This window comes from Arvicola amphibius, chromosome 12 (assembly GCF_903992535.2).
Source record: "Arvicola amphibius chromosome 12, mArvAmp1.2, whole genome shotgun sequence".
Classification (NCBI taxonomy): Eukaryota; Metazoa; Chordata; class Mammalia; order Rodentia; family Cricetidae; genus Arvicola; species Arvicola amphibius.
The window spans coordinates 144,143,226-144,169,704 of NC_052058.2; the positions used below are offsets into that span (position 1 = coordinate 144,143,226).

General features: G+C 39.1%; 1 protein-coding gene across 1 annotated transcript in view; it reads right to left on the reverse strand.

Annotated features, from left to right (window-relative positions):
- Positions 1–21,572: 21,572 nt before the first annotated feature.
- Positions 21,573–26,479, reverse strand: part of Mctp2 (multiple C2 and transmembrane domain containing 2) — a 158,401-nt gene continuing 153,494 nt past the window's right edge. The window contains exon 19 of the mRNA XM_038313422.1: positions 21,573–26,205. Within this exon, the coding sequence (XP_038169350.1) occupies positions 26,137–26,205 (69 nt within the window). The 3' untranslated portion in view covers positions 21,573–26,136. The remainder of the gene's footprint in view (positions 26,206–26,479) is intronic.

The window sequence follows — 26,479 nt, forward strand, 5'->3', positions numbered from 1 at the left end:
AATCATTTATTATTTACTAAGGTTTCACTATGAGAGCCATTTTCAAACACGGGGGCCATTATTATTCAATCACCACACATGGGAACCTTCTAAATGAAGACAAAAGGCACAAGACAGTACCTATTTTATGCTTAAATTGTTTGAAGCAGAGACAACCATACATGAATATGCTTGGCGAAAAAGGGAGTTTGATCTTATAGCCCTGACTAGAGACATCTGGAGGGTCTTCTGTAGTCAGTTTCTTCCTGCTCTTTCATTTGGAACATTTCCTGTCTCTGAGTAAAGGGGTAAGGTCTTGCTGGGATAGGTAATGCAGTCTACAAAAAAGGTGGGTGGACGTTCTCTAGGGTCAGCTTCTAGATAGAAAGGCATGGGCGGGGCGTATGTAGGCTGGAGCAAGAGCACTAATTCTGATGGCTGCTTTGGATGGAAAGGAGGCTGAGTGTCTATAGCCAAATCAAATCAAGCGATAATATAGGAGGGACAGCATAATCTTCATTTTGGAGCCTCTTTATGTCCTTTAGTTGGGAGCATGCTGTGTACTAAAACATAATCCCTTTGTCTGATCCCGGAGTACTCCTTTCCTCTGGCAAGAGGACTCACATCTTGTTTAGAATATCAGATTTGCATTCTGAACATGGAGCTCTTCCTTTGCTCCGTTCACACGTCACTCCCTCAGGCATGGGGGCCACAGTTGGGGAAATAACAAGAAGAGCTCCCCCCCCAAAAAAATTTGGTTTGATACACTTTCATTTTAGAATGTTCAGTTACCTCCAGAAACTGCATTTGTTTTATCAAAGGCATAACAACTGAAGTAAGAATCCTCTGTGCAGTTGAAAGCCGGTGTGTGAATGTTTAAAGAACCTTTTGAAACAGAATGGCCATTTTTATTGTCAAAGTTCCCTCGCAACTCTGAGGCCCTGAGATCACTGGGACCAAATGGAGTTAGAAGGATAGGACTTGACTGGAAAAGAGTTCTTTGGACAGGAGTGTCTGAGTATCAGCAGAACTTAAAAGGAAGTAGGGGTAGAGCCCAGTGAAAATGGAAAAACAATTAAAAATATATTGAAAGTAGAAAGAGAAAGAAATCATTCCTAATTAATTCTGGTGCCCTGCTCAACCCCAGCTTCTTTGTAATCCTACTGGGAACATCTTCATTGATCCTTGGGTCCTACAGCAAGCTCTCGATGCTTATCTCAGCATAAAAAGAGGCTCTCATGATGAGCAGTGATTTAATTACATGACAATCACTGCTAACAATGCATGGCAAATACCAGAAGCATATGCATAGCAAGACTGGCATTGATAAATGCACAGGAGTGGCATTGACTGTCAGGAAAGCTCCTGGCTAACACTCCTGACATTTCCTGCATAGGAAGCCCTATCCAGGGTCCTGAATAGCTAAGCGCTCACTTTGCTACCTTATATTTGAGTGTTAATAGGAAACATTCAAAATTTAACTTTATTATTAGAAACATTCTTTTCTAAATCCTGAGAAACATATTGATAAGGTTTCCCACAAAGTAGTGAGAGAACTTGTCTTGGGTACCCTGGATTCCTTCAGTGCTCATGGCATGGTCAATATGAGGTGATTATGGAAGACAACCATGGAAGTCTACCACATTTCACAGAAAGATCCTTCCAGAACAAAATTTAAAACTAGTTCACATATGTTTTATATAGTTCTTTTTTATGTGTAGAGAAATATAAATTTAATTCCAGTTATATTGAAAGCAATAAAATAATTGCAATCTTTAACACTAGACTAAGTGGGAGCAGTCGAGATGGGGTCCTAGTTTAAAAGGATATGTCACAAAGTTAAGTGGCATATGTTGCTTTAAAACACTGGAATAGAAAGTAAGGGAATATAGACTACAAATTGTACTTAGTTTGGATTTCTTAAAACCCAGCTAACTTAGCATGGTAGTTCTCTGCTTTGTCATGAGAAGTCACTAAATGGCAGGATCATGTGAAAGAGAATATATGCATACAAGCCAAGGGGGCAAAATGAGAGCAGACATGGACAAGAGCTCTGGAGAAGGGCAAGAACGGATGAAGCACACCAGAGCAGTGCAGGCTGAGGTGGAGCAGCAAGCTGCTTTGCTTGTAATGACCCTTGAACATTTTAAGCCTGAACTCAGTGGAGGATGAAAAGGAAATGGTTAAGACAAGGAAGATTCACCAATAGTTCACATGGAGGCATGTAGCTAATGAGACCCCAGTTTATAAAACTATAGGTCACTTCTTTTGAAAATGTCAGTGGCATTTTTGAAGAGAGTTGCAGCAGAATCGGAAGGTCAAGTGCACAAGGATAGCCTGGTTAGCCTCAGAGCTCAGCTCTGCTACTCAGTCATATCAGGCCTTGAATAGTTCACTTAACCATTTTGTCTTGTTACCATGTTTGCAAAGTGTTAGGGGTGTAATAATGGTATGATTTGAAATAGCTGTATTTGGGTTAAATACTGATTTTTTAGTTTCATTAAGATATAACTGACAAAGAAAAATTATACATATACATATATATATTCCAAATTACATATCATGATGTTTTCAATTGTAAATACTCCATAAAATTATTTCCATAGTCTACATAAGTGACACATAAATGAATTCATAACTCTCTGTGTGCACATGGCAAGATGACAGTGCTTAGTACCTACTTCATTAACAAATTTCAAATATTCAATACATTATTGTGAACTATAGGTACAGCACTATATATTAGGTTCTCTGTAACTCATTCATATTATAACTAAAAGTTTCTGTGCCCTGTACTGACATTTCTCATTTCCCCAAACCTTAGTCATGCCCTCCCCCCGCATCTCTGCATCTCTGATGACCACTGTTCCGTACTACAAAATTGTATTTTCTAAATTATACATATTAAATTCATCACGCCTTGATGTTTTTCTCTGTTTGACTTATTTCACTTATTTTAATGTTCTCCCAGTTTATTTGTGTTGTCACAAATGGCAGGTTTCTATCTTTGTGGGCAAATAATAGTCTATATCTTTATCTGCTCGTCTCTGAACAGCAAATGACACTGAAGTTAATAGCATTTTGCTTTGCCTTTCTTCCATTTTGTATGTGTGCAGGTGGCTTACTCTAAGGCCATGTGTGTGTTGAGCACCCTTTGTCACTTCAAAAACTCTCAGCATCTCCACACTTGGCACTGACTGATGTAGCTCTAAAGAACATGTAGAGTGATAGCTCTTGTTTCATATGAGATGAACGTCTGGATGTTTTGCCAGAAACGGAATTGCTAGGTCCTATGAGGATGCTACTTTTATTTCCATGACAAACCCACATGCTATTTTTACCTAGTGACTTTGCGTTTTCATACCCACAGTGATGGGCAAGAGTTCCCTTTCCTCTGCAAGAAAACAATGCTTAGTATCTTTTGGCTTTTGCATAATACCCTTCTGTAAGTGCCGACTGATACCTGACTATTGACTTGCTTTTCCCTGATCATTACTGACGCTGGGTAATATTTCATTCACCAGATAGAAGCTTGTATGTGCTCATTAGGAAAACATCTATTCAAGTCCATTTGGCAACTTTCTTTTTTGATTTTTCGAGACAGGGTTTCTCTGTGTAACAATCCTAACTGTCCTGGAACTAACTTTTATAGACCAGGATGGCCTCAAACTCACAGAGATCCACCTACCTCTGCCTTCCAAGTACTGGGATTAAAGTCGTGCACCACTACCATCTGGCTCCTTGGACAATTTTTAAATGGGCCCTTTTATCTTTCATTTGCCTGAGTAATTTTCTATATTAGTTACTTTTCTTATTACCATGGCAAAATCAAGTTACAGAAGAAAGGGTACATTCTGACAAATGGTTTGTGGGGACATGGTCCATTATGGAGGGGAGGCTTGAAAGCATCTGTGTGAGTAGCTGGTCACATTACATTCTCAACCAGGCTGAGTACCATTGCTTGCCTCTCTCCCTACTTGTCCCCTCTTTACTAGGTCCAGGATCTCAGCCCAAGGGATGACGGTACGCCCCACAGAATGGCCTCACTCAGTTATGTCTCTCCTCACTGATTCTAAATCTAGTCTAGTCAACTTTGAAGATTAAACATCACAAATCCTTCACGTCATGAGAAATTATCATTTTTGTGATTTAGAAAATCACCTATTTCTTTTCCTGGCTTGCATTCCAATGTTGATTATTTCTAGTGCTTAAAATTTTTAACTTGATATTAACTATTTTCTTTATTTTTAAAATGATTCTTAACCCCCCTTTAATTTACCATAACTTCTTTCATTTTACTTATGGCGCTGGTTTGTTTGTTTGTTTTCATGCCATGAACCAAAATCTACTCCCACCACCAGCGCATAGAGCTCCCTCTTGAAAGTGCCTTCCTTCTAAGAGGTCTAAAGCTTCAAGTCTTGAATGCAAACACCTAACTCATTTTAGTTTATGTTTGGGAAAAAAGATGTCATTTTTTTTTTTGCAAGTGACAGACAGTTTTCCCAGCACCATTTGTTGGAGAGAATGACTTATTCTTTGCATAACCTTAAAGGTTTCTGCAAAGCCTCATCGTATATGTTGGGTTTGTGTCTAGTTGTCTATTGTCCCATGGCTCCATGTATTTGTTTGTAATAATGTCATACACACTGTTTATTAGTATTACTCCATAATATACTGCAAAATTCAGAAATCCACAGTTTTGGTCTTATTCAAACTGCTTTAGACATTTAGGGACTTTTATGATTTGCTAAAATTTTGTGGTGATTTTTCATTTTTAAAAAATCCATTACAATTTTAATAGTAAATGCATGGAATCTGTAGACTGATTTGGGTTGTATGACTGTTTTAATAAAAAAAAATAAATAGAATTTCCAATGTATGAATGCATACTTTCTTCCTCAATATCTTTCTCAGTTTTTTAAAATTTGTTTTGTATTTTGACTTCTTAATTAAATTAGTTCATAATTACTTTCTTTTAGTAATTTAGTAAATAATGTTCTCCTAATTTCCATTTCAGATAATTGTTAACATATGATTTTGCTGACAACCGCCTTTTGTTTGTTTTTGTTATTATTGTTTTTCTTTTTATTTATTTTTTTGAGTCTTTCACGTCACGCATCTGGATCTCATTCATTTCCCCACACTTTCATATCTGGCCTCTGCCCTTGCAACAACCCCCACCCCAAACAAAATAAAATTTAAGAGAAAAAAAAGAAAAAGAAAAGAAATAAGAAAAAGGTAAATCTTGTCAAGAAAGTTGCCAGCAATGTGACACAGTGAGTCACGCAGTAAACTCTTTTGTCCTTATTGAGGCCTCTGGTTTCTGCTATGCTATAATGTTGGGCCCTCCCTGGGACTCCTCTTGATTATCCTGTTGTTGCCTTGTGTTGTGGAGATCCTGCAGCTTTGGATTTGCAGGACTGGCACCTTCACATGTCCCAGCAGATCATAGATGGAATGGATGTTTGGGTGGGCTCACTCATAACCCTGGTTCTGGGCCTGGGTAGTTGTAGCATTGGTCAGCCCACAATCTCTCCAGAGTTCTCATTACCAGGGTGAGTGGTCTATCCTAAATATGAATGAGCAAGGGGCGGGGCCAGTTCTCTTGCTTTCACACCCTCAGGGTCAACTCCCCAACATCAGGCCACCAGGACCAGCTCCACTGTTTTTTTTAAATTTCTTTGTATATTTTTATATTATAGTTATATCATGTCCCCCTTCTCATTTCTCTGAACTCTCCCATATACTTTTTGCTTTCTTTAAAATTAATGGCCTCTTTTTTCATTAATTTCTATTATGTATACACACACACACACACACACATGTTCCTAAATATGTAAGTACAACCTGCTCAGTCTGTATGTTATTCACATGTATGTTTTGAAGATTGATTATTGGATATTAGATATCAGTTGGTGTGCTCTTCCCTGGGGAAGACTCCCTCACTATCAGCATTCCTTAGTTTCCTATAGATTTGTTGTTATTATTGTTGCTAGTGTGTATGTGCATGCACACATACATGCGTGCTGTGGGACAATGATCTGTACCCTGTCGCTTGTGTTTTAAATAAACTCTGATTGGCCAGTAGCCAGAGGAAGTAGAGGCAGGGCAATGAGAACAGGAGAATTCTGGGAAGAGGAAAGATTCAGTCTGCACTTGTCATCCAGACATAGAGGAAGCAATATGTGACTGTTTTGCCAAAAAACGTACCAAGGCACATGGCTAACACAGACAAGAATTATGGGGTAATAGAAGTTGTATGAGTTAAGAAGAAGCCTGAGCTAATAGGCCAATCAGCTTAAAATTAATGTAAACCCCTGTGTGTTTCTTTGCGGCTCAATGGCTGCACCAGAAACCTCTGTCAACAGAATAGCACCAATGTGGACAATTGTATCCACATAAAACCTGAGAGAGCTTGCGAAGTAATTCTAGACAAAAAAGAACAAAGTTGAGCATGGCTCCTTGGTAGCACTTTCTCAGGTGGGTTTTGTTTGCTAGAGGCAAGTGTACCTCATTTAAGAGAGACTTCCTGACTCAGCTTTAGAAGCACAAACCTTGCAGCTCTTTTAAGAGGCCCCACCAATAAACACTTAAATGGTGTTTATGAGTAGCCAATAGCCTGCTTCCTGGTAGTGGCAGGGACTTTGAAACGCCATAGAGTTGTGGCAATAAACATGACTCTGGCAAATACCTCCACCATGAGGCTATACTCTCAGAAAGCTAAGAAATGGGGTGGATCTAGCCGTCAAATCCAAGGCTTTAATCCTAGCCATATCATTTAGCAAATTAAAGACTCATGTGATCAGAACAATCAATTCATTCTTTTTTTTCCAAAACACTCAAACATGTGTCTACACAACTTTGAGGAAAATAAACACTGTAAAAGAGCTGACAAGGAAAGAAATAGATAACCGAAGAAGGAAGACAACTAAACATAAAAGAAAATCACCCTTTGTGGAATTCCCTTCTGTTTGCTGTGAATGTGTTTTATTACCATTGGTTAATAAAGAAGCTCTATAGTTAGGGTTAGGGTTAGGGTTTGGATTAGGGAAAAGAAGGCAGAGTCAGGGCAACATCATGTAGCTGCCAAAGGAGACAGAAGCCCTGGAACCTTGTTCGTAAGCCACGAGCCTCAAGGTAAAATACAAAATAATAGGAAAAGGTTAATTTAAGATGTAAGAGTTAGTTAATAAAAACACAGAGCTAATAGGCCAAACAGTTTTTTAATTAAAAAAAAAAAGAAAATCACCTTTATGTTCACTTACATGATGGTCTAAAGGAAAAGCTCTCCTGTAGCTGGCTGAGAAATTTGAATTCTATTTGCTCAAATTAAATAGTTAATAGAAAGATTTAAAAATAAAATTCTCAGACCAAAGAGAAATATGAGAAACAAAAGCAAAACTTGATTTAAAAACACAATTATTTAAGGGCATCTGATTTTTCTCTACCGTCATTTAATTAAGAGAGAAAAAAAATGTAAGAAAAGATCTGTATATTTTACAGACAACTATTCCCAGGCCTAAAAGTAGACCAGAAAAATCAGCCTGTTGATCAACTTCTCATCAGCCAATAGACTTTCTGCCTCCTACCTTCTAGGGGAAGTGCTGAGGAAATCACACGGAACACAGTTTTTGAAGTGAGCGCTAAGTCACTTTTCAGGTAGAAAGAGACTCAAGTCCTTTTCTTTCTATAGATTCGTTCTTGAAAAGGCATTTTAGGTGTAACTGAGAATAATTAGAAAAATCAAAAAAGGCAGAGATAGATGGCTCCTAAACTCATCGATATAAAGTGAGTGGGTATAGCCGGGCGGTGGTGGCGCACGCCTTTAATCCCAGCACTCGGGAGGCAGAGGCAGGCGGATCTCTGTGAGTTCGAGACCAGCCTGGTCTACAAGAGCTAGTTCCAGGACAGGCTCCAAAGCCACAGAGAAACCCTGTCTCGAAAAAACAAAACAAAACAAAAAAAAAAAACAAAAAAAAAAAAACCCAAAAAAAAGTGAGTGGGTATAGATGGGATCATGGGTATGACAAAGCAGAAAGAGCGGTTGGGAATATTGGGAATAAACAAGGCAATGGTATTCTGATCTTAGATGCATAAAGAAATGCTGAAACATGATTAAATTTAATGATGCAAACAAGAAAGGCCTATGACTTGAAACAAAAGAAGAAAAAATTTCTTATCTGACCTGCGAAGACTTCATTGTGCAGCAATGTGCATGTTAAGCAATGTAGCTTATTCTAACTGGCAAACATTAACTTTTTCTCTTTAACTGATTCTGATAGTGGAGGATGTCAGCATGCCTTGCCTTAATCTTCCCAAACAACTAAAATGTATTGTCTCCTCTACTTTTGATTTGCATTAAAATGTTAAATTTTACATACAAAAGAATGTACCTGCTTCATTGATCAAAAAAAGCAAAGACCAGTGAAATTATTCGGGTCAAGATTGCACGGCAACAAAATTAAGATTTTATACCACATTTAAAAAATTTCTATAAACTTGAACCTGGCTTAATTCATATACTTAATTCATAAACTAGGTGCACAGACTTATCACTAGCACTTGACCATCTATCAACCAAAGATTAAAGCACAAAGCTGATGTCCATTATACCCACTCATGGTTAAGGCGGATAATGTCTAACAAGACTGCTCTGTACGACAGTGACAAACTCAGCAAAGGTCATGCATTGCTCAGGTAATGACTTCTTATCTGCTTGGCCTGACATGAATTTGCTAAAAAGCTTATATGCACTTCAAATGTGCAAGTCTGATGTCTCCTTAGCAGATGTTAGAAGAAGCAGTCTGTGTGTGAGGGAAACAGTGGCCATGATATGAAGCATTAAAGTATTTAAAACACCTTTAGCATTGTTCTTTAAAATAAAGATTTGTTCAGGAAGCACAGAAATCAATGTATGAGTATTCCCAATACAACTGGAAATAAAACTACCACGGGACCCATCTGTCTCTATTCTGTCTACACTAAGGCAGAACTGAGCTTACTACCTCAGAAAGATGCCAACACTCTTATGCTCAATTGTCGAATTAATGACATCCCAGGAAAAGAAAATCACTGAAGTAGATGAATGAATAAAAAGAAAAGCAAAAATAAAAATATTGTAATGGTATATTATTCAACCTTTACTAGTGATACCCATACTCATTGTTTAGGACAACATATAAGTATCAAGAGGACATTACATTAAGTGGGTTAAGATACACACACACACACACACACACACACACACACACACACAAGCATGCACAATCTGGCAGTGCTTCAGTTATATGTGGAATCAAAAAAAGGAAAATAAAAAAGAAAAATGAGCAGAGAGGAAAGCCAGGATATCTCCCAAGGTTATGGGAAAATAGAAATGTTGGCTGTGGGGTGTTGGTCCACATTCTTCCTTATTTTGAATTTCATTCTATACCTAATTTGCTAAAAGATGTTTATGATCAAGGGATGTTATCACATTGTTTTTACATTTATTAAAATGACCATATGTCTTAGTCTTCATTCTAGGGATGTGTTGTATCGTGTTGATTGACTCACATATGGTGAAATAGCCTCACATTCTTGCAATGAAACCCACACGATCATGTCATATTCCTTATGTACTGTAGAAATTGGTTTGCTAGAATATTAAGAAATTTTGCATCTGTGTTCATTACTTGTTTTTATATCTTTGTATTTTCTCTGGGTTGAGTATCAGGATAATTTCTGACTCATATAAACGAGTTCAGTTTTGACCCTGAAACAATATAGGCACAAATAACACTAAATGATTGAGCAGATTGTATTTATGTATTTGGAGAAATGTGTATGTGTAGGTGTTCATGTGTATATGTGTATATGTATATGTGTGCATGCATTCATGTGTGCATGCATTCATGTGTGCATGCGTATGAAATGCAACTATGTATGTTCTCATCTCACTGCTGAATCCATCCTTATGACTATGCGAGATGATAGTCTATATTCTTTTAATAGTTTTTCTCTTGGGATAATCTTTATCTGCGTATATATTCACTTCTGCTTTCTTTTAGCTTTTGATGGATAATGCTTACTCAGTCTGTACGTATGTGCATTAGGGAAGTGAGTTTCTTAAATGCAGCATGTAGTTGGGTCTGTGTCTCTTTTTATTCATTCAGCCAGTATTTATATTTGATTTGTGGATTTAATTATTTCTTTTGCATGTTATCGCTGATAGTTGGAACATTCTTCTTGTCTTTTTATAAATTGCTTCTCTTTATTTTGAATGTTTTGTGATTTTTTGTTTGTTTTCTCTCTTGCTGGGGTTTGTTTCTCTTTCTCCTTTGTGTGTCTATTCTAGTTAATTTTGTATATTGATATGTTTTCAAGGTGATGAAAAGGCTTTGAGATTCTCTTAAGCTTCATAGATGGTTGGGAGATAATGAATTTTTTAGTTTATGCATTATATATATATATATATATATATATATATATATATATATATATATATATTACACTTTTTTCTTCGGTTTTTAAGGGCATTTTGTCCAGGCTATGTAGTCTAATTTTTTTCTCACCACTTCAATGATTTAATCCCATTTTTTTCTGGCTTGTGTGAATTTGTTTGAAAAGTCTGCTGTAAGTCTAAGAACATGCCTTTTTGTATGACTAGTTATTTTCACTTATTTTTTAGAGCTTTCAATTTGTCTTGTACCTTCGTAATCATCTGTAATGCACCATCAAGGATGACTGTTTTGGTTTAATACAGTATTCATTATTTGACATTCCTATTTCTAAGGATGTCTAATTCTAAAAATTTGGTAAGTTATTGGCTATAATTTTTTAAAAAGGGGTTTGGTTTCAAAAGTCTTTTCCTTTTTCTTGTTTTATTTTGTTTTGCTTTTTGAGGCAGGGTTTCCCTGTGTAGTAGCCCTGGCTGTACTGGAACTCACTCTTTAGATTAGGCTGGCCTTGAACTCATAGAGATCTACCTGCCTCTGTCTCCTATAACTGGGATGAAAGGCTTGTGCCACCACTGCCCAGCCTTCTTGCACCATTATTTATCATTGGTTCTCAGGCATTTTATTTGTTTCTTTAAAATTGGGATGCATGTCTGTACAGTTACTCTCTTTGGAGGGCTTCTAATGTCTCCTTTTTTTTTTTTAAAAAAAAAAAAAGTTCCTGTTCATCTAGTTTGCTATTTACCTCTTTCACATTTATGAAATAGTTTCTATAGTTATTTTTCATTTACGTGAAAATAATTTATCAGTATGAGTAGATGGTTTGAAGTTGGTTTGGGGGCAACTGAAAAATCATAGCCTTTCAATCCTTTGATGAATGCCAGCAGTACCCATGTTTGCATAAGCAGTTCATGAATGTGCTTGTGAGACCTTCCTATTATGTAGACTTCACAGAGGGAGCACTGATGACATTGGATCCTAGGATGATAGTCACCGTAGACTCTGTGATGGGGTATGTAGAGGGGATCTGTCCTTTGGGGGAACTGTAAGAAATTCCAGACATGTACCACCCGCAGCGGTGTAGCTGAGCTACAAAATGTGAAGAAGACATTGGCAGGACTGTCAGATTAGATCTAAGAGATCCTGGAGTCCTTAGCATCAGAACCCACTCTCACGGAGACATGAGATAGAATGAGAGCTTCTCTGAAACCCAGGGGATCTGCAAAGGAGCTGCATGGATCCCTGGAACTGGGTAATCTTGAACTTTAGGTTGTAGGATACAAAAGAGAACTTACTTCCTCTGGGATAACTACGCTTAGTTCGGGGAGCCTGTGATACTATTGGACACTCTTTGGGGGCTGTGAGATTCCAATGCTAATTTCTTAGTACCCGAGTGAATTAAAACAAGCAGTTTAAGCATTTTGGGCTACCAGCAGCTATGGTCTTATGCTGACAAGCTGAGGAGGAACTTTAATTAGTCCCCTGTGGCAGATGCAGGTATTCAGACCGGTGGTGCTGGTACAGAGTCTCTTGGGGCACACAAAGTGGAGGATGCACTACATTAGTCCTCTGGGTTAAGCGTCAGTGAAGCTGATGTGTGGTTTTGGTAACTATGGCTCTAGAGCTAAGGAATGCATGGAAATTTTCCCCAAGACACTCAGGAAAATCTCTGTCTAGTAACCACAGTGCTGGAATTGCAACTTCTGAGTAGGACTTTTCCCTGGCTCCTGGAGACAAGCTTAGCTGATGTTACAGTGTTATGTATCAGGTGCTGCAATACTACCCGTGGGCTACAAAGGAGACCTGTCCCACTGAGCAAATGCAGACGGTGATGTAAGGCAGTCACAACAGGACCGGGATTCCTACTACAATAGAAACTAGATTTCAATCCTTAAGGACCGAGCAGTTCTCTTGAAATCATGACTATGTATCTCCTTCTATGACTGGACTTCTGATGTATTCCCTCTTACCTATTCCTGGCAACCTGCCTCTACACACCACCCACACCAGGAGCTGAAGATAAATTTGCGATTTGCTTTGTTCTCTTTTCTGGGCTGCCTTATGGGCTCTCCATGCTAATTAAGGTTTGTCTGACTTCCTTGACAATTTTTAGAGTTCTTCTTCCACCAGGCTCTTAGAGATAATGTTGCATTGGGGGCCCTACTTGTTCTTTGTGGCAAAACCATATGAAAAGAGCACATCCCGTCCAGGGTAGTGCTCTAAAGTGCAGATGGTGGTGGTCATTTGACAATAAGAAGACAGAAAGGCAGCTTAAATAGACTCTTCCACTTGGACTTCAAACGTCTCAAAAGGCGCGGTTTTCTTTACTACTTGTGGGGTCCCCTTTGCCTCACGGTCCGTGGGCTACCAGTCCATAAGGAAGAAGGGACAGAAGCAATGGCAGAGAGCCTTGGATGGCATGTGAACACTGAGGAAATAGCTTTCTACAACTTGACTTCGGTGAGACAGCTCAACTTTATTCCAGAGTATAGGGGATATACAGGATTGGGGTGGTAGCCACCCAGGCTCACCGTTGGGCCTTGGGTTGGTCCATCTTAACATCTACCTCATCTAGGACCTGATGGAGCTCCTAAAGTGATTGGTCCAGTCAAATAATACCTGAAGAATCCCTTAGACTTGGGGCAGTCACAGGATATCCCAGGGGAGTTCCAATGAGGATCCAGTGATGATGGTGTACCAGAAACCAGAGGTCTTCAACCAGACCAGCGACTCATTGCCGTGAACATTTGCTAGTAAAGCTGATAGGACAAAAGGATGTACTATGAGACACACAGAGGTCCCCATTGCTACCAGGACAAATGAAGAGGTGTTAGAGAGGCAGGAAAAAAGGATAAGCAAAGAGGATTTTGGTTTGTTTTTTTTTGTTTTTGTTTGTTTGGTTTTTCGTCTGGTTTGTTCGCCTGTTTGCCTTATTTTGTTTTCTTTTGTGGGGGGCTACAGGGGTGAGGGGAGGATATGGGGGCAGCTGGAGGTGAGAAGAATTGAAGTACATGATGTGAAATTCCTAAAGAATCAATCAAAAAGTTAAATTTTAAAAAAGAAAAGATTGGGGTGGTAGCTGGGGCAAACCATAATTTGTCTTAGGTGCCCTGCTTCAGTGAAACTAGTTAGACCATGTTCTTTCATTTCCATGTGGGGAGCAAAGGAAGAGCGTTTGCAGACACCTGTGCATCCTCAAGATGAGCTAAGTACCAGGCCTGGAGACATTTTCCAGACAAGGTTAAGTAGAGAGCAGAAAGCCGCCAGTGGGGAAGGGAAGGGAATCTTCCATTTTGTGCTGATCCTGGAGAGAGCTGCTAAGCTCTGGTAGACTGCACCATCTGACCAGCAGGGCCTCCCAACAATCACTCACATAACTGTATTACTGGGAACATGGAGCAATGTTTGGAGGATGGGGCCAAGGTTTAGTAGAGGAAGTCTATCATTTGCTTCTGATCAGTGGTGATCAGGGATCCCTGTATACTGTTGTCTTTTATTTATTCACAACGAGATTTATCTATTAAAAAGTCTCTATTTAGGCAGCTTAAATAAATTATCATAAACCATTTGGTTTGTATGCAATGAATACTTATTTAACACAGTTCTTTGGGCTGTGGACTTTATGATCAAGGCACCTGAGTGCAGTGTCTGGTAAGGGCTCTCTTCCTCTGTGGCAGCCCTCTTTCCACTCCAACTTTGCATGGTAGAAAAGACAAGGGAAATGTTTCTTATATTTCCTAATCTTGTTTCTAAGGACTCCATTTCATGACCTAGCCACACTAATTCCATGAGAATGAATCTTTAAAAAAATATTTGAGAAAGGTTTCTTCTTTTTATTCACCATATGATGTGTACATGCATGCATCTACATCTATTTATAAATATTTACGCATATTACAGTTCCACAGAAGGAGCATTCCACAGAATGTGCATGGCAGTGTCTTGAGCCATTCCATCATCCAGTGCTGTAGTTTCCACTCTAGATACGAAGAAACTGGGGCTTTAGGAAGTTAACTCTGCTGTTCAATAATAATTAAACGCCATGGCATTAAAGCCTGGACAGGAAGGAACCTTCACTCTTTTTGGATCCTGGTCTTTGTGGTCAGCCAGACTCCTAGGAGTAACTGAATTACTAATGCAAGACAGCTGGAGGTGGGGAAACTTTCCATTGCCTCATAAGCCTAATTTGGTGTCAGCCGTAGCTCTGAGACTCTCTGCTTTAAATTGCCCCTTCAGGACATGCGAAAGATCTGTTGTCTGACTCCAGAGAACACAGTGGAAAAAGACAAGAGTAGGTGGAAGAGATGAAGTAACAGTGAAATTTTATAGATCATTGGGCTATTTGGAAAGCTGTAAAAGACAAAGTTTACAATATAATGGAAAGTTTTAAGAACACGTGCGAATTACATCCATAATACTTCTACTGAACTATGAATTATCAAAATCCCCCATGAAAACTAAGGGTTTGGAGAACAGGCATTCATTATTAGCAAGAATGAGGTTCTATTTGTTTTGGAAATCTTTCATAAACAGCCAATATAAGTACCTGATAGAAGTAGACAGCTCAACCAGTTTGTAAGAAGCCATTGATGAGAAGCAAGAGAAAAGACTATCAGAAAAAAAATCACCATTAAAATGTCAGTCATTATAAAAGCACCCAAATCTGAGAGCATTCTTTCATTCCTATGATGCTCATGGAAACAAACTCAAATTCCTTAGCTTAGTCAGAAAATGCTAATTATTCGAAAATATTTTCATAGTTCATTACAACTAGGATTCAAAATCCCCAACATAAATGACCATTACTAAGTGGTAATTATTCAGGTGACTATAACAGAACCCTCACTCAGTAAAGTGAATTGTGATGCTGGAGCTGAGTAAATAGCCCAGTTGATACAGTGTATGTATGCTCTTTATGTGTAAGAACCCAGGTTTGAATCTACAAATTACACATACAACAGAGTATATATATATATATATATATATATATATATATATATATATATAAACCCTGAAACCTCAGTACTTATATGGTGAGATGGGAGACAGACAGGAAAATCCTTGGGAGTTCCCAATACTCTTAAGCTGTCCTCTGATCTCCACACTTTCCCCTGGGCACCCCACACACTTACTCACATGGTCACAGATACATGTACTCAAAAGCCATATACATGCACAAATAAATTATGAAGCCTGAGGCCAGTAAATGGGGAAGTCAAGTGAGGAAGCAGATGCTCAAACAAGCATATCTCCATGTTATTTCAAATAAAGAAGAGTTAGTGATGTCACATTGATTTAAAGCTCTTTACTGAAATAAAAAGAGGATACGATGGGATGAAAAGTATTCATATATGTAAGGTGGTACTAAGGGTGAAAGCTAGTGAATCTAGTCAAAGAGGGCTGCTGAGATTATGGGATAACCTTATTTAGTATCATGATCAATGACTGTAAAGACAATATAAGACACAGATGTGCTTTATATATGTAAACACACATACACATATATAGACATAACATATTTATGTTACAGTCTATAATGAGATGGTAGAGAGCCAGAAGAATCCTTAGAAGCTTACAGGCCAATTAGCCCGGTGTACATGATAGCCAGAGACAGACAGACACGCACGCACGCACACGTGCACACATACACACACATACACACACAGAGAGAGGGGGGGAGGGAGAGAGAGAGATAAAGACAGAGAGATAGAGAATGGGAAATTGATGGGAGAAAGATTCTTAGCTGAGACTCTCTGCCTGTGTAGTAGTAGCCTAGTCCTAAGTACAATACTTGCTGCACCTGAGGGTGACAATACGCACACCCAAGGACAGTGGAGTCTGGGACAACACAGGCACTGAGGTGCGACCCCTGCACAGAGAACTCCTGCTCTGTCAAACAGTCACGGATACCATCTTCTGCTGGCTATGCCAAATCTCATTGCAGAGACCCCCTGTCTAGACCTGGCCTGAGCCCAAGAAGCAACATGAACAAAAGGGATGGAGCTCAGCAACCTATGAGTTCACTCAACAATGCAAAGAATATTGCACTATGTCTCAGTAATTCAGGCTTTAAGAGGAAGGAGTTAAATGAACAATTAAAACCAAATATTTAGCAGTGTTCATCAAATAGCTGACACCATGGAGTGGCTGCCTTCTTTTTCTGCAATTCACTTAAGCAAATGTCATGTGGTTTTTATTTTGTGAACCAATAATTTGGATGTAATAATGTGAACATATGAAGGAGACAAGATTGTACCCCAATGAATTAAATGAATGAAAAGCTGAAATCTCGGAATTTGTCGGGCATTGCGAGTATCATATAATAAAGTCATCCCAGAGAGAGAGAGAGAGAGAGAGAGAGAGAGAGAGAGAGAGAGAGAGAGAGAGAGAGAGAGAGAGAGAGAAGCTGGCTGGAATAATGATGCGTTGCCTTCTGGCATTGAGTGACTAGTGAGGTTGAGCTGCGGGTATGATTTGGAAGGCAACAAAAGGCAAACTTCAAAAACCTCGATTCTTGATATTTTTATTTGTAGTCTTGGATTCAATTGTTTGGAAATGTGCAAAATATAAAAACGATTATCATCCGTGTAAAAACATATAGGTGCATCTTGTGCATGTTTATATGCATGTGTGTCTACCTATTTGTCCTGTGTAACCTATTTCTTCCTAAATGCATAGTCTTCCTCAGGAGCTCAACAGGTTTTAAAGCTTTGTTACTGGACAAACTTTAGTTTGTAAAAAGGTGGGGAAGGGATAAAAGGAATCACACATGCGAGAGATAAAACCCCAAGGATGCCAAGCTGTGAGAAAGTTTCTGGAACACATTAGATCCTTGCTGTGGGACAATGATCTTATACCCTGTAAATATTTATCAGCTGTATTGCTTTAATAAAATGCTGATTGGCCAGGAGCCAAGCAGGAAATATAGGCAAGGTGACCAGGCAGGTAGTAGAGGCAGGGCAATGAGAACAGAATTCTGGGAAGAGGAAAGATTCAGTCTACAGTCATCATCCAAACACAAGAGGACACAAGATGAGAATGCCTCTCTGAATAAAGGTACCAAACCACGTGGCTCACACAGCCAAGAATTATGGGCTAATATAAGGTATAAGAGTTAATAAGAAGCCTGAGCTAATAAGCTAACCAGTTTATAATTAATGTAGGCCTCTGTGTGTTTGTGAATGAACTGCTGCGGAACCAGGTGGGACAGAAATGTCTGAAACAGATCCTGAAGGTTTATTTGCCCGTTTGTTCCTGCTAATTAACAGCAAACTGTATCCCCAGACCAAGAAAGGATTTTTGCATTTCAGTCCTGGCCATGCAACCCAGGGCCTTGGGCCTGCTAGGGGAGCGCTGTGTCACTGAGCTACATCAGAATCCCTCCCCAGTCTACCCCGCCCACCCCTGCCAAGCAATTTTACATGGTATACTGGGTGCCCAGTTAGGGGAAGTCACTTTTATGATCCTGATAGTAAATATCTTAGATTGAAAATAATTTGTTTGTAGTTGAACTAAATGTTCAAACACAGGATAAGACTGTGTGAGAACCCTCTGGTTCGTTAAAATGACTCCCATAACTTACTCATTAAAATAAACTGTCTTTACATGCACATTTGCCTTGACCACTGGATATACATTCCAAATATAAGAGCTACAACTGGCTCGTTTCATATTCTGAATACTGATGACTGGCCTTAGTTTATCCATAAAATCAAGCAACACTGTCCTATAACTTTTCTGGAAATAAAACTAAAAGTGCAAATATTATGTCCTAAGTGTGCAGATCAACACATTTTATAAAGTCAATAAGCTTATGTAACTAGAATGGGAACCAAAATATTAGAACAATGAATACCCAGGAGCCAGAGAGTGAACTCACTCAGTCATTACAGTCTCAGCCTACCTACTCTGCTTTCCAACTTCCATGTCCTGGGGTGTGTTTTACCTGTATCTTAACTTGGCTTAACTGAAATCATACTTTGTAGCTCCCTATCTTTGAGTCTCCTGGGCTGGTAGTTGAGAAGCAGCTTCATTGTGCTCCATGTAACCACAGTAGAGTTAATTTCTGCCTATTCCACTTAACAGTTACAACAGCCTCAGTACAAATAATGAAGGAAATAGGCTTTCTCATTTATGAAAGAGGCAAGTAGCAGCACTGCGAATGGCTGGACAGACACATGCCTGTGTGCTTATGTGCCAAACGATGATCTTGTGGGAATGGGCACAGGGCGTGTGTGATCAACTTTAATGGAAATTTCTGAACAGCTTACCAAAGAAGTAGCGTCAATTCAACTCCCAGGTAACTGTTTTGAGATAGTTGTATTTGATATTTTAAATTTTATTTGTGTGATAACTAAAACTGTTGGCAAATTTTTATGCTTGTTAGCCATTTGGGTAGGCACCTTCTAGGAAATACCTATTTACATCTTTATTCTGAAATATTTGACTTTTCATGATATCCTGTATACAAATCATTTATTAGGCCATATATAATAATAATATCAGTAATATAGCATATAATAAATAAATAATAGAACATAAAGATAACCACTCTTGCATGTATAAGTCTTTTTACTCTTAAATCTTTTTTTGAATAAAAGTTTAACTCTTCTCTAAAGCACTATTGTATTCCCTTTGAATTGACATTTTGTTTATAGCTTAAAACATTTCTGCTTCTGTTATATGGTATAAAGAGATTTTCTTACGTGTCTTTCTGGAATTTTTATTTTGCCTTCCACTTTTATATATGATAAATTGGTATTTGTCTATGAAATAAGGAAAGGGGTTAATATTTTACTCATATTAATACTAAGATAACCCAGCACCATTTTACACAAAGATTTTTTTTTCTCTGCACTGAAAAGATATAGCCTAAGACAAAGTGTTTACCACGTATGTGGGTATCAGCAGCATCCAGGTTTTGACTTCTTTATTTTTCACTTCTTGTGACCATGACACGTTATCTTTGTTACGGTGGGCTTATCGGTTAGCATTCACTTTTACAATACTGACTTATCTGTTCTTGAAATCCTGCATTCCCATATAGTCTTAGAATCAGTTCATAAGTTTCTGCATTTTTGGTAATGAGAAGTGCATTCAATCTTTTGACACTTACATATACTCAGTTTTCTAACAAATGAATCTTTCATCTGTCTTTTCTCATGTTTTCTGTGTAGTGGCTTCTATACTTCCCATCCTGCATCTATGCTCATTGGGGGAATTGCTGAATACTTTTATATTCACACACACACATATATATGTGTATATATATATCCTGAAGTGTCAGAAATAAGGATTGTACTCTTTCTATAACACGTGTGGGTAAATGTTATATTTTTATCTGGGTATAATCTAGACAATCTTATACAAGATTGGTGTTTTTTTTTTCATATTCAGTTTTAGAAAGAGTTCTGACCGTTTTGTATCTATTTCTATCAAAGCACTTCACTGACATTTGATATGTTCCCTAAAATATTCACATTCTATGTCCTGGAACACCCATCATTTCCATGTAAAGAAAGTTCAGCCAGCTTCATGCAAAGAAGAGCCTGTTTTAACAGCACTGCTCTGGAATGTCACCTTCTGTTGGATCATCAATGAGCTGATCACATACATTCAGGAGCTGTTATTTTCAGCCACTGTTTCCATAAGTGTGTGGATATGGTCAGGATGGGCAAACTGTAACAGAGGTATGTTCAGATACATTAGCATGGTTAACAGTGCCACACACCTATGGATGTTTTTGTTGTTGTAGAGTTCATGATGTAGCTAGTTATTTTCCTCACAAGAATCATCCTTCATTCTAATTACTGCTTCCTCCTCCTCCTCCTCCTCCTCCTCCTCCTCCTCCTCCTCCTCCTCCTCCTCCTCCTCCTCCTCCTCCTCCTCCTCCTTCTCCCCCCCCCACTCTGTGTGTGTACACATGGAGGCTACAAGTCAACATTGGGTGATTTCTTGTAATGTTGACCCCTACTCCAGTTTGCCTACATTTCATCTACTTACTGTGTGAGTTTGTAGGCCCAGGAGTGACATACTACACATGCGGAGGCTTGAGAACAGCTTATAGAAGCTGTTTTTTCTCCTTCTACAAAGGGTGCCCTAGGATTGAGTTCAGCCTTCTAGGCTTGGCCACACACACCTTAATATGATGAGCTATCTCATTAGTCCCACCCACCCTTACTTTTGGAAACAAGGTCTCTCAGTGAAGCTGGTGTTTCCAGGAACTGGCTTCCCTGTGAACGCCAAGGACCCACCCGTTTCTATCTCTCAGCACTTGCCTTATAGACATGGGTCACCACATCCTGCTCTTATGTGGGAGGTAGGAATCCGAAATCTGGCCCTCATGCTGGTACAGCTGGGGCTTTACCAAATAAGCCAGCTCCACACTCTTAATTACCTTGTGATTACATGTCTGAATGCTGTCTTCAAGACCCATTTTCGGAGACAGCAAGCCTTTCCTCAGTTTGAGTGATAGTCCTGAAAGGTACTTCTCCTAGGTATGGAATGCTTCTTCTTTGAGCACTCTCTACACACAGTGTTACCTCCTCAGTAGTTATTATTATTATTATTATTATTATTATTATTTTATTATTACTACGGCTGTCATTATTACCTTCTTATTATTGCCATTGGAGGCTCTTTAGGCTCCTCACCCCCAACACTGACTCCCATAGTCCACCCACCGTTCCTACCCACATTTCTTCCATCCTGGACACTCTACTAATTTCCGTAGCAAAAGCCAATACTACTTCCCTAGACTTGGAGAAAGACTATAAATTACGTACATTTTATTTTCTTGAATCGAACAGCCATCTTTGACTCTGCTCTCTCTCCCCAGTCAAGTAGATGCAGATGCCAATTCCTTCTCATTTTCTCTTACAAGTTCCTAATTAGACTTTGATACATGCTCTCACTGTACAATGCTACATAAGCCTAGGGCACCATTAGTCTATTTTAGGAACACTGCAAATGACTCAGAACTATTCTCTATACAATCCTAATTGCTAAGCCACCCACTGCAACTAGAACAAAAGTTTTATAAAACTTCAGTCAGTTGCTTGAAAGTAGCTATTTCCTATCTGGCTCCACTAGGGGAATGTTGCCTATTCTGTATCAATCTGTGTTTAATATGTTAATTGCTAAGTTACAAGAAAACAAGAGAAGAATCAAAAGGTCATTTTATAGTTCACAAATATTACATTTTTCTCTTGCCTTGTAAGAATGTCTTTGAATATAAGACATTGGATAATTGAATGGTTTGACATTAACATAGCCAGAAATAATATATATCATACAAAATAAACTCTACTTCGTGTAAGTAATTATTATCCAGGATATGAATAAGATTCCTGATTATTCCTTTTTTTTCTAATAGCAACATATGAAAAGACACAAACACAAATGGCCTGTGATTGTGCTGTTAGATCCATGTTTCTGTGTGACTTACATGTTGGCGTGTTACGGAGAGAATACTAGGGACAAGGCCTTTGGGAGCTCTGACCTACAGTAGGCATAAAGATTTTTTGATGTTTCAGTAAATCCTCTGGAAGTCATTTCTTCAAACCGTGATAATTTGAAAATTATTGGATATTGGTGCTTGAAGGCAGGGCATTCAGAAGGCAATTTGGATGAAGGTCCTTCAGGATGGCAAGATTGTTTTCATAAGTGATGTGCATTATTAACACTGCCAAACTCACCAGCTGACGCCCTCACCATAAAGCTGCATTAGGAAGTGGAAACTCATATAGCATACAGACAAAGGTAACATCATCAGAGTAGAACTTTGAATGATTTGAAGAACAGAATTTACTTAGTGCGAAATTTTAGGGGAAGAGATCGCGAGTGAAAGGGATAATATGTAAGAAGGCTAGCCCAGCCCAATAGGATTGCCACCACTGACGCCATTTGCATATGTGGGATACTGCAGACAGTTGACTTGCAGGGTAGTCATGGCCATCAGTATAGAAACATGACCACATCGACCCCTGAGTGACTACATTTTGTGGGTTTGGAGATGAGAGAAAAGTACAAAGATTAAAAACAAGTATATCCAAGGAGACCCCTGCCCCCAAGTCCAGGAGACAAGCCCTTAAGATGTTTCGGTAGAGCTATAAATGGGAGAATGGAGTTATAAAGAGAACTGTGAACACTTCACACAACTTTAGTATTTCCACTTAATTATCTTTAAGTCAAATAGTGTGAATATGCAATTTTCAAATTTCTCCAAGATCATTAAGTGGATTTCACACACTCTGTCTAATGTGGCTATATCTTGCACCTTATCGTCCATCTTTCCCTGGATATGATTGGACTTCCTTTCTGAGTATCCACACTACGTATGCTACCTGCCTGTTCGTCACAAAGCAGCTGCCGGGCAAAACAACATAGGAAAGACAGTGATGTACTAACAAAATAATTTACCAAGACACAAATACATAATTTATTGAAATACACTCCAATAAAACAGTGAATGAGCTTCTAGAGAGAGAAAATCATGCCGCTCAGAGAAGCAGATGGGGGTTACGTTATTGCAAGTAAAAGAGAAATTACTTAGTCTTTTTATCATGGAATTCTTGTGTTGGCCCAAATCTGAGGGGTCAAGTGGAACTCTTGGTACCGCTTCTAAGTAAGTTTTATAATAAAATTCATGTTCTAAAGACTTGCCAGTAAGTTAGGAGTTGAGTCTTTCTCTATCCCGCCAGCCAGCTCCCAGATAACGACCTGGAGGTTTCTTATTAACGATGAAAGCTCAGCCAATATTTTTGGCTTGTTCCTAACTAGCTCTTATAAAACTTAAATTAACTCATACTTTTAAATCTCTGTTCTGTCCCATGGCATTACCTTTCTTCCATCTTGTACCTCCCGTTTCCTCTCCATAGCTGCCTGGCAACTCTGCCTTTTTCTTCCCAGAGTCTTCGTTTTCCCCGGAGGTCCCACCTCTACCGCCTCCCTAGCTATTGGACATTCAGCCTTTCAGTACATCAATCATAGCGATGCATTTCCATACAGTTTACAAATATCCCACCTCACTGGCCTTGTGTGTAAAGTGCTGTGAGTGTTTAAGAGTTCGGCTCCAGATGTCGATGTAAGGCATTTCGGGACACTAGGGAACGAGGCTCCAAACACTCATGTCTGGCCTGTTGAAGTGTGGGGATTTCAGTTTCCTTTGACTTTTCTGTGTTTAGAGTGGTGATCAGCTATCAAATTCACTGCTGTGGGACCGCAGTGATTCTATTCGAGTAGCATGCATGTTAGTCAATACTGGTCCCAAAGCATACAAACTGTCATGCTGGCAAATCTGGACATGCCATAGGACTGCTTTCCAGAAGTGCAAACTGTCAAAATTCCCAGCAAGAAGAAGAAAGATCTTGAAGAAGTTGGTAAGATCTTGGGTTAAAATAAATCTTCCTTTTGTGTATCAAACAGTGGTGGAAGAAAAAGGAAACACATAATAGTTTTGGTGTCATGCATACAAGGACAATAGTTCTGCCCACAGTTTGTGACAGGTGCTTCTTCAAGATGGAATAAAGTATTAAATTATAGTATTTATCATTTTCTGAGATCCTGGGCTAAGACAGAGTCTGCAAGGATTAGACCTGTACAACTATAATAATTATATGAATCTTAACATTTCACTTCCGAAAGATACTCATTTTCTCACATGCAATGTCAATTTAATCAACTAGTGATTGTCTTCAGTAGAGAGTTTAGGAGAAGTTGGCCCTGTCTTGCTCCCAAATACCAGCTGGCATTTGTGTCCTAAATTTAATGCTGTGAGTTCTATTTGGGCTAGAGAGAAAAGAATCCTCACTAATGATACCTTCTTGTCTGGAAAGTTATTTCATTTAGAAATTCTAAAGCAAAAGAACAGTCACGAAGGATGGGATCTACATTTAAATAAATAAGGGGTTATTTTGCTCCCCAAAGTTGTCATTCCAATGACTGATCAGATCTCACACGTCGGCTTAAAGATGTCTGCCTTGGGTCATTACTAAATGACAGACTATGATAAACTGGATGACAGGAACAAGACAATGTGGTATTGTTTACACAGAAGATTGAGTAACTGGTTAGACAAAGACGTTCTCGAGTAGCTATTATATGTACAACTAACAGATTTACTGGGGCTTTTAGAATCTCTTCAAGGCTGTTTTCCAGCCAGCTTCATTAACTTGAAGTAAATCAAATCATGCAGGAATCAGGCTCTGCCACAAAGAAACCAGGAAGAAGAATATGAAGAAAAACAGACGTGAGATGATAAAGTTTAGAATCTTTGGCATTTTTCATAAAACATTGTGTTAGAAGATGATTAAGTTACAATGCAGAAACAAACAAAGAAGGAAGTAAACATAAGTAAATTCCATCTCTTCCTTTCAGCTTCTCTTTATAATATATATCTGTATATATATATACAAACCTACACATAGCAAGTATGTGTCAAGGAAATACAGATTTTAAAGCTTATATATAATTTTAACACAATAATATCTGTATACATTTTCTACATGCACAAAATTAATGGTTTTCAAATTAGCAGGGTGTGCTGTGGAGTTGTTAGGAGCTCAGGACTCATACGCACGCTATTTACAGAGGACTTTTTGGCGGTTGTTTTGCATGAACAGGGCTTTGAAATGAAATTGTATTGTCTTTATCTCGTTTTGACCCTCAGAAAACCAAAAGACAAATTCAGACAGCCAAAAGCATGTGAACTGTCTGCTTAAAACATCGGGTAACTGAAATGACTGTATTTCACCAAGAGTCTCTAAGTAAGTCCCTTCCTACGTTCATATTCCTAAGTACTTCCTGAATTTACTAATTAGTCTCCCGCAACCCGCATCATTTCTGTAAGGATGCATATTGACATCTGGTTTTGGTAATAAGCAAAAAGTGAAGTTGGAGGAAATCGCATTTTCACAGCAACAAAATATTATCATTAAATCCTTATTCTTCATTGGGACCTTTGGTGATACCCCTTGCCAACAACAGCTAAAATGCCACCCAGGCTGACATCCAATACTCAAGGGTCATCAAAATCACGACCATGTCTTGAGTAATCACAGCTGATTCCAAAATATTTGGGTTCTAGACATCACTAAATGTTCACTTTCTAATGCACATCATCTGGATAGATAGACAAATGGTCGCAAAATAATCTGAAACAAGTGAGGGGACTGAGACCGGAAAGAACCGTACCTCTGTGGCTTGCCGCATTTTATGACAGAGCTTTGTACCAGAGCAGAGACTGGAATGTTACAACTCTTGGGCTGGCACAGAGCTTGCGACTGTCCTGCCTTGGCCTCTTCATTGTTGTGATTGTGAGCCACCAGCTCCAGATGGAAAGTACTGTATCTTGGTGGAAATCTGCTGACGGTATTGAAATAAGTTCAGCATCATCCTGGAATCAGGTGAGTCTCCTGTTTGCTCTCATGAACAGTGTTCAGCTCTGTGGACCCCTTGTTTTATGTCCTTCCTACAAATGGATGAGAGACTCTCACAGTCTCAGGCTCAGTGACTTTTGTTGAGCTGACTGTGTCGGCATCAGGATACCCATGCATGGGGATATATGTGCAGGTGTGCGTGCATCTATAGATGTGAAGAGAGTAGAGGATGATGAGAGGGCCACACAGAGCACCCATTTCCGGGCACCTCCATACCACTGGAGCAACCCGAACGGAGGTCTGATCAGCTACACGTGGGAGCCTTGGGTCCTCAGTCAGCATGAGCCCTAGACGGTACTCCGCTTCTTCCGAAGTGGGCTGTGCCCGCCACCGAGCTTCAGCTCTGCATACTGCACCTGTGAAAACAAACAGACATGATGCTGGCAGTTAGGTAACCCTAGCTCACCACAGAGTGTGTTAATGGCTCCCCGAGGACTCGGCAAGGCAAAGGAAGGAAGGAAGGTTCAAAGGCAATGAATCATTATTTAAACACAGGACCATGGGGTGGGGGGATTAATTGCAGGAAGGATTTCAGAAGTCATGCATCATTTCTTGAAACCAAAGTATTAAAAGCAGATTTCTCTAATGGGATGCATGGGTTTCTATGGGCTTCGTGACTACTGCCCCTGA